General features: G+C 36.2%; 5 protein-coding genes across 10 annotated transcripts; 3 read left to right on the top strand and 2 right to left on the bottom strand.

The window, feature by feature from the left end:
- Positions 1-652: 652 nt before the first annotated feature.
- Positions 653-3,818, bottom strand: LOC106640766 (fatty-acid amide hydrolase 2). 3 transcript variants are annotated; one of them, XM_089591015.1, is made up of 10 exons: positions 3,541-3,818; positions 3,308-3,433; positions 2,833-3,041; positions 2,525-2,754; positions 2,131-2,460; positions 1,765-2,054; positions 1,588-1,683; positions 1,351-1,509; positions 997-1,176; positions 653-909 (listed from the first exon to the last, which is right to left on the bottom strand). In XM_089591015.1, exons 2-10 carry the CDS (start codon positions 3,329-3,331, stop codon positions 820-822), a joined length of 1,608 nt encoding a protein of 535 aa, XP_089447141.1. In that variant the 5' UTR covers positions 3,332-3,433; positions 3,541-3,818; the 3' UTR covers positions 653-819. The 3 variants fall into 3 exon arrangements, with proteins under 3 accessions (XP_089447141.1, XP_089447142.1, XP_089447143.1); XM_089591016.1 differs by having other exon boundaries at positions 3,308-3,338; XM_089591017.1 differs by lacking the exon at positions 3,308-3,433 and having other exon boundaries at positions 3,541-3,817.
- A 583-nt stretch (positions 3,819-4,401) lies between these two features.
- On the top strand, positions 4,402-5,917 carry Chmp1 (charged multivesicular body protein 1). Of its 2 annotated transcripts, XM_089591260.1 has the most exons (4): positions 4,402-4,492; positions 4,581-4,880; positions 5,023-5,488; positions 5,563-5,917. In XM_089591260.1, exons 2-4 carry the CDS (start codon positions 4,859-4,861, stop codon positions 5,675-5,677), a joined length of 603 nt encoding a protein of 200 aa, XP_089447386.1. In that variant the 5' UTR covers positions 4,402-4,492; positions 4,581-4,858; the 3' UTR covers positions 5,678-5,917. The 2 variants fall into 2 exon arrangements, with proteins under 2 accessions (XP_089447386.1, XP_014210426.1); XM_014354940.2 differs by having other exon boundaries at positions 4,402-4,880.
- A 321-nt stretch (positions 5,918-6,238) lies between these two features.
- Ist1 (increased sodium tolerance 1-like protein) lies at positions 6,239-8,305 on the top strand. 3 transcript variants are annotated; one of them, XM_089590871.1, is made up of 5 exons: positions 6,239-6,748; positions 6,824-7,400; positions 7,471-7,524; positions 7,592-7,816; positions 8,141-8,305. In XM_089590871.1, exons 1-4 carry the CDS (start codon positions 6,480-6,482, stop codon positions 7,769-7,771), a joined length of 1,080 nt encoding a protein of 359 aa, XP_089446997.1. In that variant the 5' UTR covers positions 6,239-6,479; the 3' UTR covers positions 7,772-7,816; positions 8,141-8,305. The 3 variants fall into 3 exon arrangements, with proteins under 3 accessions (XP_089446997.1, XP_089446998.1, XP_014210407.2); XM_089590872.1 differs by lacking the exon at positions 8,141-8,305 and having other exon boundaries at positions 7,474-7,524; positions 7,592-8,084; XM_014354921.2 differs by lacking the exon at positions 8,141-8,305 and having other exon boundaries at positions 7,592-8,083.
- On the bottom strand, positions 7,929-9,206 carry Obp59a (Odorant-binding protein 59a). Its single transcript, XM_014354922.2, has 4 exons — positions 9,103-9,206; positions 8,466-9,005; positions 8,148-8,378; positions 7,929-8,070 (listed from the first exon to the last, which is right to left on the bottom strand). Exons 1-4 carry the CDS (start codon positions 9,163-9,165, stop codon positions 8,044-8,046), a joined length of 861 nt encoding a protein of 286 aa, XP_014210408.2. The 5' UTR covers positions 9,166-9,206; the 3' UTR covers positions 7,929-8,043.
- A 912-nt stretch (positions 9,207-10,118) lies between these two features.
- On the top strand, positions 10,119-11,549 carry LOC149375015 (uncharacterized). The gene is given in 4 exon segments (XM_089590814.1): positions 10,119-10,195; positions 10,732-11,050; positions 11,129-11,286; positions 11,372-11,549. Coding segments are annotated over 4 exon segments (732 nt in total).
- Positions 11,550-11,624: the final 75 nt, after the last annotated feature.

Genomic DNA, 11,624 nt, shown 5'->3' with positions numbered 1-11,624 from the left:
TAAATATAAGGGAGGTCGATATTGGTGTAAAACATACACTGCAAACTTGCCGCAAGTAGCTCAAACATCGTTAATTATTTATTTTGTATCTATTTCAAAAGTTGCGGCTGGTTTATAAGTGATTAAACGGCTCCAGGGCTAAGCTGCCTAAAGCTCTCCATCAGAATTTCAGAAGCAATTTTTGGCCAAAAAAATCACTACCGCTAGATGGCGCTGATCCAAATGATTATTACTATACTTATACTAGAGCCATGTAATTGATTATAAACCAGCCGCAATTAATGTTATAGATATAAAATAAAAAATTGACATGTTTTATGATATTTTCGGCAAGTACAAAATTCATCTTTTATCTGAAAATCGACCTTAAAAAGTATAGATTTTCTACTTATATGGTTTAATAAAGTAGACCATATGGCACTACTTAGAACTCTTAGAAGTGATTACTGTAATTACTACACATAACTTCACGTATATTTTACGTATCTTATCGTATTTATTTGTTTTTGTGCACTCATACTTGTTCTTGTGCATGCTTTATGCGTTTTTATGCAGATGTCGTGACCGGGCTTCCGTATATAGCAAAAAATGACCAACAGAAACTTTAAAATTTATTTTTGTGTAAAAACAGTTTATTTTTTAACAAAATAATTACATTAGCCACAATTTTCTTGTGAGTACTAAAAACATTTATATTAACTATATTAATAAAATAAATTGGACTTTTACAAAATTTAGTGCTCAATTACCACCATACCACCAAAATTTGACATGAGCTATTTCATGTATCTCAAAATTAATTAAAGTAAATGATAGATTTTATGAAGGTGGTACCCACCCCCCAAAAACACTTTCCAACTCTTTTGCGGCTGCTATACAGAAGCGATCGTTATTTGGAGCAGCTACCACCTTGAAAAAGTATTTTTGATTATTTTTTAATATTAAAACACTTTATATATAATTTTCAATACATTATTTTGTTTTTCATAAAATTACCTGAATGCCGATTGGCATTCCTTTTTCATCCAAACCCATTGGTACTTGGCAGACTGGGACTTTTAAGACATTAAATAGTGCCCAATAGCCAAAACTAAACGGACTGAAGTATGGTTGATTATGATATTGTGCTGAATTAAACGTAGGATACAATAATATACCATTGTCTCCCAGTTTTTCCTAAAAAAATCGTTGAATCCAAATTTTTACTAATATTAACAATATAACTTAACACTTACGTAACATTTATGAAACATAGAAAAAAAAAATAAAAAAATAAAAATTACAAACTACATATAAAAAAGACTACGGTATTGCATTATTCATGCTTTCATAATTAAAAAGTATACTTACAATCAAATAACTTTTCATATTTTCAGTAACGCTTTTTGCCCATTGTTCATTTTCTTTTGGAAAAAAATCGTGATCTATTAATTTCAACAGAGCTGCTAGAGTCACTTCCCTATTGCCTTGCAATGCTTTACAAATTTCAGCAATAGCACTTGTATGTCCCTAATTAAAATTCCAAGAGCATATATCAAAGCGTGTATTTTAAACTTCTATTATCAACATAATGCGCATTATAATTACTTTGTTGTTGGTTAAATCTGCTGTGAAGTCAGCATCTTCTTGAGTCATCCAATAACGCCATAAACGGAAACTGTACTCTGATCCTGGTAATGTTATCTAAAAATTTTTAAGAGTCTACAAGAACTTGTTTCCTACTACTTTATTCGTGATGTCAAATGAATGAACATTTGAATATACCTTTGTTGCTGATCCAGTGAGTTGTTCAAAATGTTTAGCTGCTTTAATTACAGCATTGTGAGCTGCAAAGCTAAGTTGACTGGCTCTCAAATCACCTGAACTCTCTTGGTAGAAGATATGCAATTTTGTCAAGTCAATTTGAGTATTTATGGGGGCTTTGAGGAGTGGCCCTGAAAAAATTTTGACCAACATCTCCAAGTCTTCAGCTTTTTTACACAATGGACCAGCTTCTGCCATTGATTCTAGATAATCTTTCTTCCTTAATCCTATTCCCTTCATAGAAGTCATGCCTGAAAAATAATAACATTTTTATAATTTACCCTAACAATTAATACAAGTTAAGCGCTTTAAAATAATTAATTTCACCTTCACTGGGCTTCATTCCAAAAACTCCATTCCAGGCAGCTGGTATTCTAATAGATCCACCTATGTCACTGCCAACTGCAAATGGAACTCCACATGCTGCCACAATCGCTGCATCACCTCCACTGCTTCCGCCAACTGTTCTCGTTGTGTTGTATGGATTGTTTGTTTGACCATAAATGTAATTTCGCGACTCGATCCACTGATTCAGCTCAGGGATGTTTGTTTTACCAATGATAATTGCACCAGCTTCTTTTACATACTTGACCACTGTGGCATCTTCACTAGAACGGTGGCCTTTTCTACTTAATGTACCCATTGAATGAAGCAAGTCTAGATAAAAAAAAAGTTATTAACACAATTTCATTTACCCATATACTATCAAAGACATTTTTACCTTTGACTTCGTTGCTTTCTTTGGTAGTAAATGGGACCCCAAGCAGTGGCTTACTTTTTTCCAAATGTTCAATGTCCAATTGTTCATCTTTCAGCATATTATCCACTTCCTGAGCTTCTTTAATAGCTTCCTTATATCTTTCTTCTACAACTGCATTTAGTAAGCCATTAACTTCCTTGCATCTCTCAATAAAAGCCTTTACAACTTCTTCAGAGCTTATGTTTTTTTCCCTACACATAATAATTGTAATAATCACGAATTAAATATATATTTTACAAATTTTGTGCACTAATATTTAATACACCTACCTAATTTTCTTAGCTAACGAAACTGTGCTTTCTAGCAACAATTTATTTTTTACTGATGGAACTTTTTGCGCTTTGTTGCCATAGTACAGGCCAAAAGCAAACTCCACTACGTAATCTATGAGCCAGTGTATTTGAATAAAGATGAATTTTGCAATTCCAAGGGCAAATTTCTTAAAAGTCCCCATTCCTGAATCACTTGTGTGACGTGGCTATGTATAAAAGTAATGTAAAAGTTTTTTAATATCAGCTGGAGTCCACTTGTTATATTAAACTATAAACATTTTCATCGATTTATAGAAATAATGATTTTACTGTAAAACAATATGTGTTATTTAAATTTCGTCTTCAAAATATAACTACAAATATCTATCAAATTCAACTAGACACCAATATGTTCACATCAAAATTGCAAAGGGGATAATTTCCCGCAGAATTTTCTGAATAAATAAACATGTGCGGTAATATTGAAAAATACCTTCTTTTGTGCCGCGGTGCACATACTTTTGCTGTAAAAAGAAACGATCTCGATTGACAATACTTTTCTTAAGGATGACTTATGGTCATAATATAACTAAATCGTTTCGGCAAACGAATATAACATCTAAAATTTAATAAAATATGAAAATTGATGAAAAATGAAATGATTTGTCATATTATGACCTTATATAAATTTAAGCAAAAAATATATTTAATTTTCGGTGCACTCACCACGTAGTTTTACGATAAAATGCCGGTAAAGAGCTTTGATAAAATCATATATTATACTTTCAGCACCTACGTTGTTTGTACAACAAGAATCTCGTAATGTTTTTTTTTTGCGATATCATTCGCGAAAGATTACACCAGCCTGATAAACACTTGAGAAAGTTCGAACGAGCTGTCGCGTAAGGTAAATTTATTTTTTCATGCAAAAAATAAACGAATAAAAAACATCGTCTCATCGTCCAAGTTCAATAAAACCCTCCCGCTTCGCCCCTCTGCCCCCCACCATACGGACCAAACATTTGTGAGGTTGCGAGTTTACTTATTATTACATTTTGTAATCACTAATCACATATGTTTGGATGCTGATGCTTTAATTAGTTGGCAATCAGCGCCATCTAGCAGTATTAATTTTCTCAATCTCGTGACGAAAAAAAAATTTTCAAATCTCGTCTCTCGTTTTTTTGCGAAAAGTCAATGTCACATATATGATATATATATATATATATTTACAAATAAGAAATATATTTTGGCAAAAAGCTAAGGGGAGAAAATTATTACCGCTAGATGATGCTGATCAACACAACTTATATTTTCCGTTTCAACATTTTCGTAAAGTATACTTTCGAAGTTCGAATCGGAAGTTTCGATTTTCTGATTGTCTTTTCATTTGTAAACAAACTCCAAAAAAAGCATCAGTGAAAATTGAGTCATATCAGCAAAATCCACTGCAGCGTTTGCGGAATACACCTTGAGACTAGTCTTACACGAGTCGCCATCTGACAGTTGAGACTATAGTTACAACTCTTACTATAAACAATGATCAGCTGAGAGAGATTTTGACTGTACTCACTCAGTGTACAGTAACAAGTGTAGACTGTAGACACCCGTAAATTTGTTTATTACCAAAAAGTCCTATCCTCGACATGACCGAGTAAAATTAAAAAAAGACGGACGAGTTAGTGAACAAAATTCTTTCTTTTTTTATTATTTTCCCTGGTTTTCGGAAGCAAATAATAATCCAGACGTTCTTCATTTTTTCATAGTGTACTCATTATCTTACAATTGTTTACAACATACTTCAAAATAAGGTTTCTTGTCCGTTACACCTTTGAAAATTTTGTCGAGCAAAGTTTTTTATTTAAGAACCACTGGCCGTGTATAGATATATAACACCCTTGACAGCTGGAATTCAAGGAGGTTGACAACAAAAGCAACTACGAGGTGCAATCACGCAGACGCAAGATCTATTCTATCATTTCTGTCTTGAGGTCTAGGTTGTTCTTTCTTGACAGTTGCTACAACGGGGGCCGAACAATCAGCCATGTCTCTCCCTCAGATGGAGAGTATCCTTTTTAAACAATCATATTTTTATTTCAATCACATCTTATCAAAAACATCTTATGCTTCACTCATTTTTTCTGCATTCGTTTTTCAATTTTATAAATTAGTTATAAACTTGTTTTCCTTAATACACTTACCATTTAGAAAATCTTTTCAACCTTAAATTTGCTGTGAAAGAGTTGGAGAGAAATTCCAAAAAATGCGAGAAAGAGGAGAAACTGGAGAAAGCCAAAGTAAAAAAGGCTATTCAGAAGGGAAACATGGAAGGCGCGAAAATTCATGCAGAAAATGCCATCAGGCAAAAAAATCAGGCTCTGAATTACTTGCGAATGAGTGCACGGGTCGATGCTGTGGCCAGCAGAGTACAGACTGCTCTTACAACCAGGAAAGTTACACAGTCGATGGCTGGTGTTGTAAAAGCTATGGATGCAGCCATGAAGTCCATGAACTTGGAAAAAATTTCAGGTCTCATGGACAAGTTTGAAAGTCAATTTGAAGATTTGGATGTACAAAGTTCATACATGGAAAATGCAATGTCTCAGACTACAACGACAAACGTTCCTCAGAACGAGGTTGATAATCTAATGCAACAAATAGCTGATGAGGCTGGGTAAGAGTTAGCTTCTTGTATTTTTTTCCCTATTTATTACACAGGATATTTACGAAATTTAATTATAATTTTAGCTTGGAGTTGAACATGGAACTTCCATCCGGACAAGTTGGTACCATAGGTACTTCGACGGTTGTGAGTCAGGAACAAGACGAATTAACGCAAAGATTGGCCAGACTCAGAGAATAATTCCAAAGCTTGTAATTTGTTGCTATTAAATGTAATATAATTTTATGTATATTTTTAATAATTAAATCTTACCACGAATAAATGCACTGCATACGTTATAATATATTATAAGCATCAGCAAATTTAAACCAAGCTATTTGTAATAAAAAATTTTATGTCAATTTTATAAACTGTTATATTGTCATAATAAGGCTTGCACCACAAAAACATTTATGGTTTTGTAATAAAGAATTATTGGTATCCGAGTATAATTTATTTGAAAAAAATGATGTACTGTCAATTATAGTACATAGATGTTGGTTAGCATCACTTGCAAAATTGTTTGGCGTTAGCATATATCTAATATGACAGTGCCAACAAAAAGAAAAAAGATGGTTCTTGCATTATTTCTAACTTATTAGTAAGTACATCGCTGTTTTCTTTTATTTGAAACACTTGATGACTGCATGTGACAGAGTGACACATCTATCTGGGGTATATCTACATCGTGTGACGTCATCCTGTGGATAAAAGGCGCTGTCGCTGATGCGTGCAACAATGTACCTATATACAATACAAATGCCTGTCATATCACATCGTCTGTGAGTGTGCGCTAGCTCTTGACTGCCTCGTCGAGCCTCGAGCCTCGGCTTTTTAAATTAACGTTTAAGTACTTGTGATTCTTTGATTCATACTTAAGTAGTAGTTTAAACAACGTTTCAGTTTTTAATGACGAAAAAGAGTGTCGGTCATCAACTGTGTCAAGAGTGTGTAGTGCTGTGTTGATAATATTTATTTACAAAGATAACTTTGAGTCTTGAAAATGTTTTCTAGCGGCCCAAATTACACAAAATTAAAAACACACCTCAAGTTAACGCTAAATAGGTTAAAACTGCTACAAAAAAAGAAGACTGAGTTAGCACAAAAAGCACGGAAAGAAATAGCCGATTACATTGCCGCTGGCAAAGTGGAAAGAGCTAGGATTAGGGTAGAGCACATCATAAGGGAAGATTATATGGTCGAAGCCATGGAACTTTTGGAAACGTATTGTGATCTTTTGCTCGCCCGGTTTGGTCTCATACAGCAAATGAAGTAAGTGTATTTGAAATTCATAAGCCCTACGTTTCTTACTAATCAAGGTAATTAACTCAATACTTATAACTTTAGGACACTCGACGATGGTCTGGCCGAAGCAATATCGACCATCATTTGGGCAGCCCCACGCTTACAAGCTGATGTTCAAGAGATGAAAGTGATTTCTGACATATTAACTTCCAAGTATGGAAGACAGTATTCTGATGCATGTAGAGAGGAAGCTATGCCAACCGTATCAGAAAAGCTCAAGCATAAAATGAGCGTACAGTCACCATCAAAAATATTGGTGGAAAAGTATCTCATGGAAATAGCAAAGAACTACAATGTCGAGTACGAACCTGATCCTCAAGTTATGGCCGAGGGTCAAGATACGCTTTTGATTGATATAGGAAACGGAGGACAAACTCCTAATAACTTGGATCAAGCAAGCGGTGGAGTTCCACAGCCACCTGGATTCATAGGATTTCCACAGCTTCCATTTCCACCCAATCCAAGTTTCAATATTCCAGGCAGTAGTTCGCATCTACCAATGGGTTTTGTAGCACCAAGTGCATCTAATTTTAACGAAAAAAGTCAGAACGCTCAGTTTAATCCTAATTCATTCTCCTACAATATACCACCAGATAGGCCAGAAATATCACATCAACTGGTACGTAGAAATATAAAGAGTTGAAAAAGATTTTTTGACGGATAAAATCTTTATCTTTGAATTCTTGTAGGAGAACGACTTGCCACCACCTTATGGATCGTTTCCACCAGATTTGAACAAACAAGTGGGTTGTTATGAAATTATATGTCTTGTACGATTTTTCAACAGAGTACTAATTAATAATTTTTCAGTCTGATCAAAAGCCAAAGCCTCAACCACGTTCGAAAATGCCAATGAATGATTTCAACATACCAGATTTGCCGGGAGTTCCATCTGACAATGACGCAACATCGAATGCCACGGGAGAAAACGATGATATTGATTTTGATGATTTAATGAAGCGATTCGAAAATTTGAAAAAGAGAAAGTGATTTATTTATACTTGAATGAACGAAACGTTATTTATCAAAGCTCATGTAAGGATTATTTAAAAAAAAAAAAAAAAATCTGCTACTTTGTAATTCTTAAGCGTAGATTAGTGCCTTTGTATAAATATGTAAAATAATGCAGACACTTGTACTTTTTATTTTTCATAAGATTTTATTACTCTGTACATAAAGTTGACAACATGTCACGATTCTGTCTTTTTGCCTCTCGAAAATTCTACACTCCTTAACTTGCGCAACTCTCCAAAAGCCATCAGCTACTCGTCTTCCCAATCTTCACATCTCTGAAAGCATTTTAGCTGTCCAATAAATACCTACTGGGTTGTAAGAATGATTATTAAAACACTGTTTTAGCTCTCACCTCACTAGCCTTCTCGGTCAAGCAAGAGAGTAGATTTTGCGAAAACTGACACTTCTCCTGGCGACCACTGTTGTTCAACATATGATAGCACTCGATCACGGATTCTTCGACGAAATCACGCAGCTCGGAATCCTGAATATTTTGGGTCATAATGTTTACCACCGACGACTTCTCCGGGAAGCCCCTCTGGTCCACCAAATTGAGCTCGTTGAAAAAGCATTGGACAACGCACTGAAAACCAAGAAAAAATAAACCTCAGCTGAATTCACGTGGTACACTCGAGATCAGATCTTAAATATATATTGTAATCAATCTCACAGCCTGCTCGCGATCGTCATCGTTGTTGTTATTATTATCATTGTCGTTATTGTAATTCCTGTTGTTATAATTGTAATTGTTGTTATTGCTGCTACCACTAATCGAATAATTATCCGAGTATCCCCGAGAATCCATGTTATTGTTGTTACTTCGCCTGCCATTGTAATTCACCTGATGGCGATTATTAAAATTATTGCTGTTATTGTCGTAAGGAGATCTTGTGTTATTTCTGTTGTTATATGATGGATTGTTGTTGTTCCAGTTGCGATGCGTCGTCATGTCTCTCGAGGAGAACGAGGACCTACCGGAGCTGCCCGAATTGTCGTTTTTATTGTTGTAATTGTATCGATTTCCCTTGGCAGTGAGGAATTTCCGATCGAACATGTCTTCCTCGGAATCGGAATCGGATTCTTGGGAATCGGTGCGCCGTAAGTTGTAACCGGTTTCCCGATCGTAGCCGAGGTACCGTCTGCGGCAGATTTGAATGATCTTCTGGAATTGGTCATCGCTCTGTTGGTTCCCGGTTCGGCACTTTAGAGTCTGCAGAATCAACAATTTATCATTGACATAATATTTTCCAAAATATTACTACTCTGCGGCTCTGTTATAAAATCGCAATTGAAATGCCAAAATTTACCAAAACTGAATTGAGAGTCGAATAGAAAAGGCAGCTAACGAATACGAAAATAGTTATCTTCATGATTGAAAAATCCAGTTGTAGCCCACAAAGCCAACGTTCAACGAAAGCAAGTGCAATATGAGCAAACCGACGATGTTTGTTGGCGTTTTATATGAACTCGCGGATAGACGGGAACAGGTGACGCGTGTGTGACTACGACGAAGCTGACGTTTCCGTCGGGAGCTCAATTCGCTGCTGATGGACGAAAATTAAAATGCTCATACATGACAATCACGGCGGATGATTATATTGTTCTTTCGAGCTTCTGTCGAGAGTTTTGACGTTATCCTCGTTGAAAATGTCAAAAATTTCTACTCTATTGTTTCGAAACTCGGATAAACATTACAAGACTTTTTTCAGGCATAATAAACAACGTTTTGCATGCGTACACATTTATGATGCACGACACGAAAGTAATATAAATATTATAGGAAAGGCCTTTTTTTTTTTTTTTTTTTTTTTTTTTCAAGTTCTCGGAGCCTTTTTATTGGTACCGCAATTTTTAGTGCAAACGATAGATGTTTTCATTGTATAAAAAAAAAAAAAAAAAAAAAAAAGGAGCTCATTGTCGCGGGATTGCCAAAACAACACAATTCAAGCAATTGTCATTGTTGCTTTTATCGGAGACTGTAACTATTAAGCACTTGAGCATTAATCCCGTACTTGATATAAGAAGTTTTTTTTTATCATGTCTTGAATGAAGCTTTTTGTTTGTATATTAAACATTTCGTGAAAATTCCGTGCAAAAGCTCTTTGTATTGTAAAGCCTTTTTTTTGTCAATTACCGCATAAATTGTACTAGGCATGTAATAAAAAATAAAAAAATTCATGTAAAAATCGAAGCGTAGTGGGTAAATATTTATTTAAGATGAGCTGAATAAAAAAAAAAAATTAATTCAAAGAGAGAGCCGCATCGGAGTAAGTACTTAGCCAGTGTGTTGAAGGAAGGAAATTTAAAAGATCGTCATTCGAGCATGCAGATTTGGACGCGGGCTCAGTGCAGGCCGAGTCGCTCGACCGAAAGGAGGCGATGTGTTCGAGATTCGCTACTGTAAGTAAACATATTGTATATTATTGTACACCCATACCTACACCTACATTTTTTTCATAAACACAACCAACATACCTGCATCGTTTTATTCAATAAGAAATTTTCATTCTTTAACGATTTTTCTCGCGCTTCCGATTTTTTTGTTCTCTTACCTATGAAAATTCTCTGCATGTACTCCAACTAGCGTAAGCGATTTATTCCGGCTTATGGCTCGTCAACACGATTTACTTGGTCCGCGAACAAATTTGAGAAACGTAAAGCCAAAAGTAACAAAGCGACAAAGCTTTCACTATTCATACAAAAGAAATAATGTCATGGCTATATACCCACGGTCGCGCTTCACCGGCCACTTGGTCGCGCTCACGTAAGTATATTCCGCGAACAAAAACCATTCCACGGGGAGAGGAAAAAAAAAACTTTGAGCCGCATATACGTATATACCCATGCAACAACTTTCACGTTAAAATATATATAACATTTTTTCTCGGTTCGGCAAAATAAAAGCTACTGTTGTCGATCGCGTGCGTCCACGTCAGCTCGTCCCAGCCCAAGAGGATCCACGTGCACCGGTACCTTTTCACACCCAAGGACTACCGGCTGATAAACGAGCTCGCACTTGCTTTACCGCAAACCGGCGACCCCGACGGCCATACCAATCGTTACGACCCACTGGCGGCCAGGTACTTGCAGCCCCCGAGTAGGGACTCGGTGTCGGAGTACTCGCATTTCCTCCCGGAAGACCCAGTGCCCAAGAATCATCGACCTTACTCAACGCCGGTCGAGGAGGAGGTGACGGAAAAACTTCAGCCCGCATACGTGAGAGACCACGCTCCCGCTCAGCATATCGAGTCGGAGGTTCGGATGGACGTTTTTAACGGTGCTCGACGAAACTTTGTGAATTGCCTTTTTTTTTTTCTCCCCCACGATTCGTAGGTAGCTTTGGAAAGCGAGGCCAAGGTGAAGAAAAAACCTGTAGAGGAGGAATCGTCCGAGAAACTTGTGTTGTCGCCGGATGGGGATAGGGTGGAGTTTCAAATTCAAGGACACGATGGCCCGAAAAGTTACATCTTTGGTTTCGACACCGGCGACGGGTATGACATTTAGTAGAGTTGAACTTTTATTACTATTATTATTATTTTATAATTAAATACTAAAGGTAATGGGCTTTTGTGGCAGGAAAAATCGGCAATTTCGATTGGAGGAGAGACTGAAGGATGGAAGCGTCAAGGGCCACTATGGGTATTACGACGCAAGGGGAAAATTGAGGGCGATAAGCTATTCAGCTCGGCCTTTCGAGGGATACCGAGAATAGCATCACGTATCGAGCAATCTTTCGTCGCCGTCCTCGGAGTGATTTTGGAATGAATACGTACATTGAAAAACTATTTTCAAATTTATTCAAAGTATCGTTTCTTTTTTTTTTTTTTTT

This window comes from Copidosoma floridanum, unplaced genomic scaffold (genome assembly GCF_036245765.1).
Source record: "Copidosoma floridanum isolate Cflo_tuat_1 unplaced genomic scaffold, Cflo_Japanese_pri ptg000013l, whole genome shotgun sequence".
NCBI lineage: Eukaryota > Metazoa > Arthropoda > Insecta > Hymenoptera > Encyrtidae > Copidosoma > Copidosoma floridanum.
Note: the sequence above shows the minus strand (reverse complement) of the source record. Positions and strands in the feature narration are given on the sequence as shown.

Coding starts and splice junctions, on each gene's coding strand:
- LOC106640766 (XM_089591015.1), bottom strand. CDS start 3,331: ATGTGCACCGCGGCACAAAAGAAG. Junction 2,461..2,524: donor AGAAAGCAACGAAGTCAAAG/GTAAAAATGTCT, acceptor TTTTTTATCTAG/ACTTGCTTCATTCAATGGGT. Junction 2,055..2,130: donor TGGAATGAAGCCCAGTGAAG/GTGAAATTAATT, acceptor ATTATTTTTCAG/GCATGACTTCTATGAAGGGA.
- Chmp1 (XM_089591260.1), top strand. CDS start 4,859: ATGTCTCTCCCTCAGATGGAGA. Junction 4,881..5,022: donor GTCTCTCCCTCAGATGGAGA/GTATCCTTTTTA, acceptor CTTACCATTTAG/AAAATCTTTTCAACCTTAAA. Junction 5,489..5,562: donor CAAATAGCTGATGAGGCTGG/GTAAGAGTTAGC, acceptor TTATAATTTTAG/CTTGGAGTTGAACATGGAAC.
- Ist1 (XM_089590871.1), top strand. CDS start 6,480: ATGTTTTCTAGCGGCCCAAATTACACAAAATTAAAAACACACCTCAAG. Junction 6,749..6,823: donor GGTCTCATACAGCAAATGAA/GTAAGTGTATTT, acceptor TTATAACTTTAG/GACACTCGACGATGGTCTGG. Junction 7,401..7,470: donor CAGAAATATCACATCAACTG/GTACGTAGAAAT, acceptor GAATTCTTGTAG/GAGAACGACTTGCCACCACC.
- Obp59a (XM_014354922.2), bottom strand. CDS start 9,165: ATGAAGATAACTATTTTCGTATTCGTTAGCTGCCTTTTCTATTCGACT. Junction 9,006..9,102: donor CGACTCTCAATTCAGTTTTG/GTAAATTTTGGC, acceptor TTGATTCTGCAG/ACTCTAAAGTGCCGAACCGG. Junction 8,379..8,465: donor ATGACGATCGCGAGCAGGCT/GTGAGATTGATT, acceptor CTTGGTTTTCAG/TGCGTTGTCCAATGCTTTTT.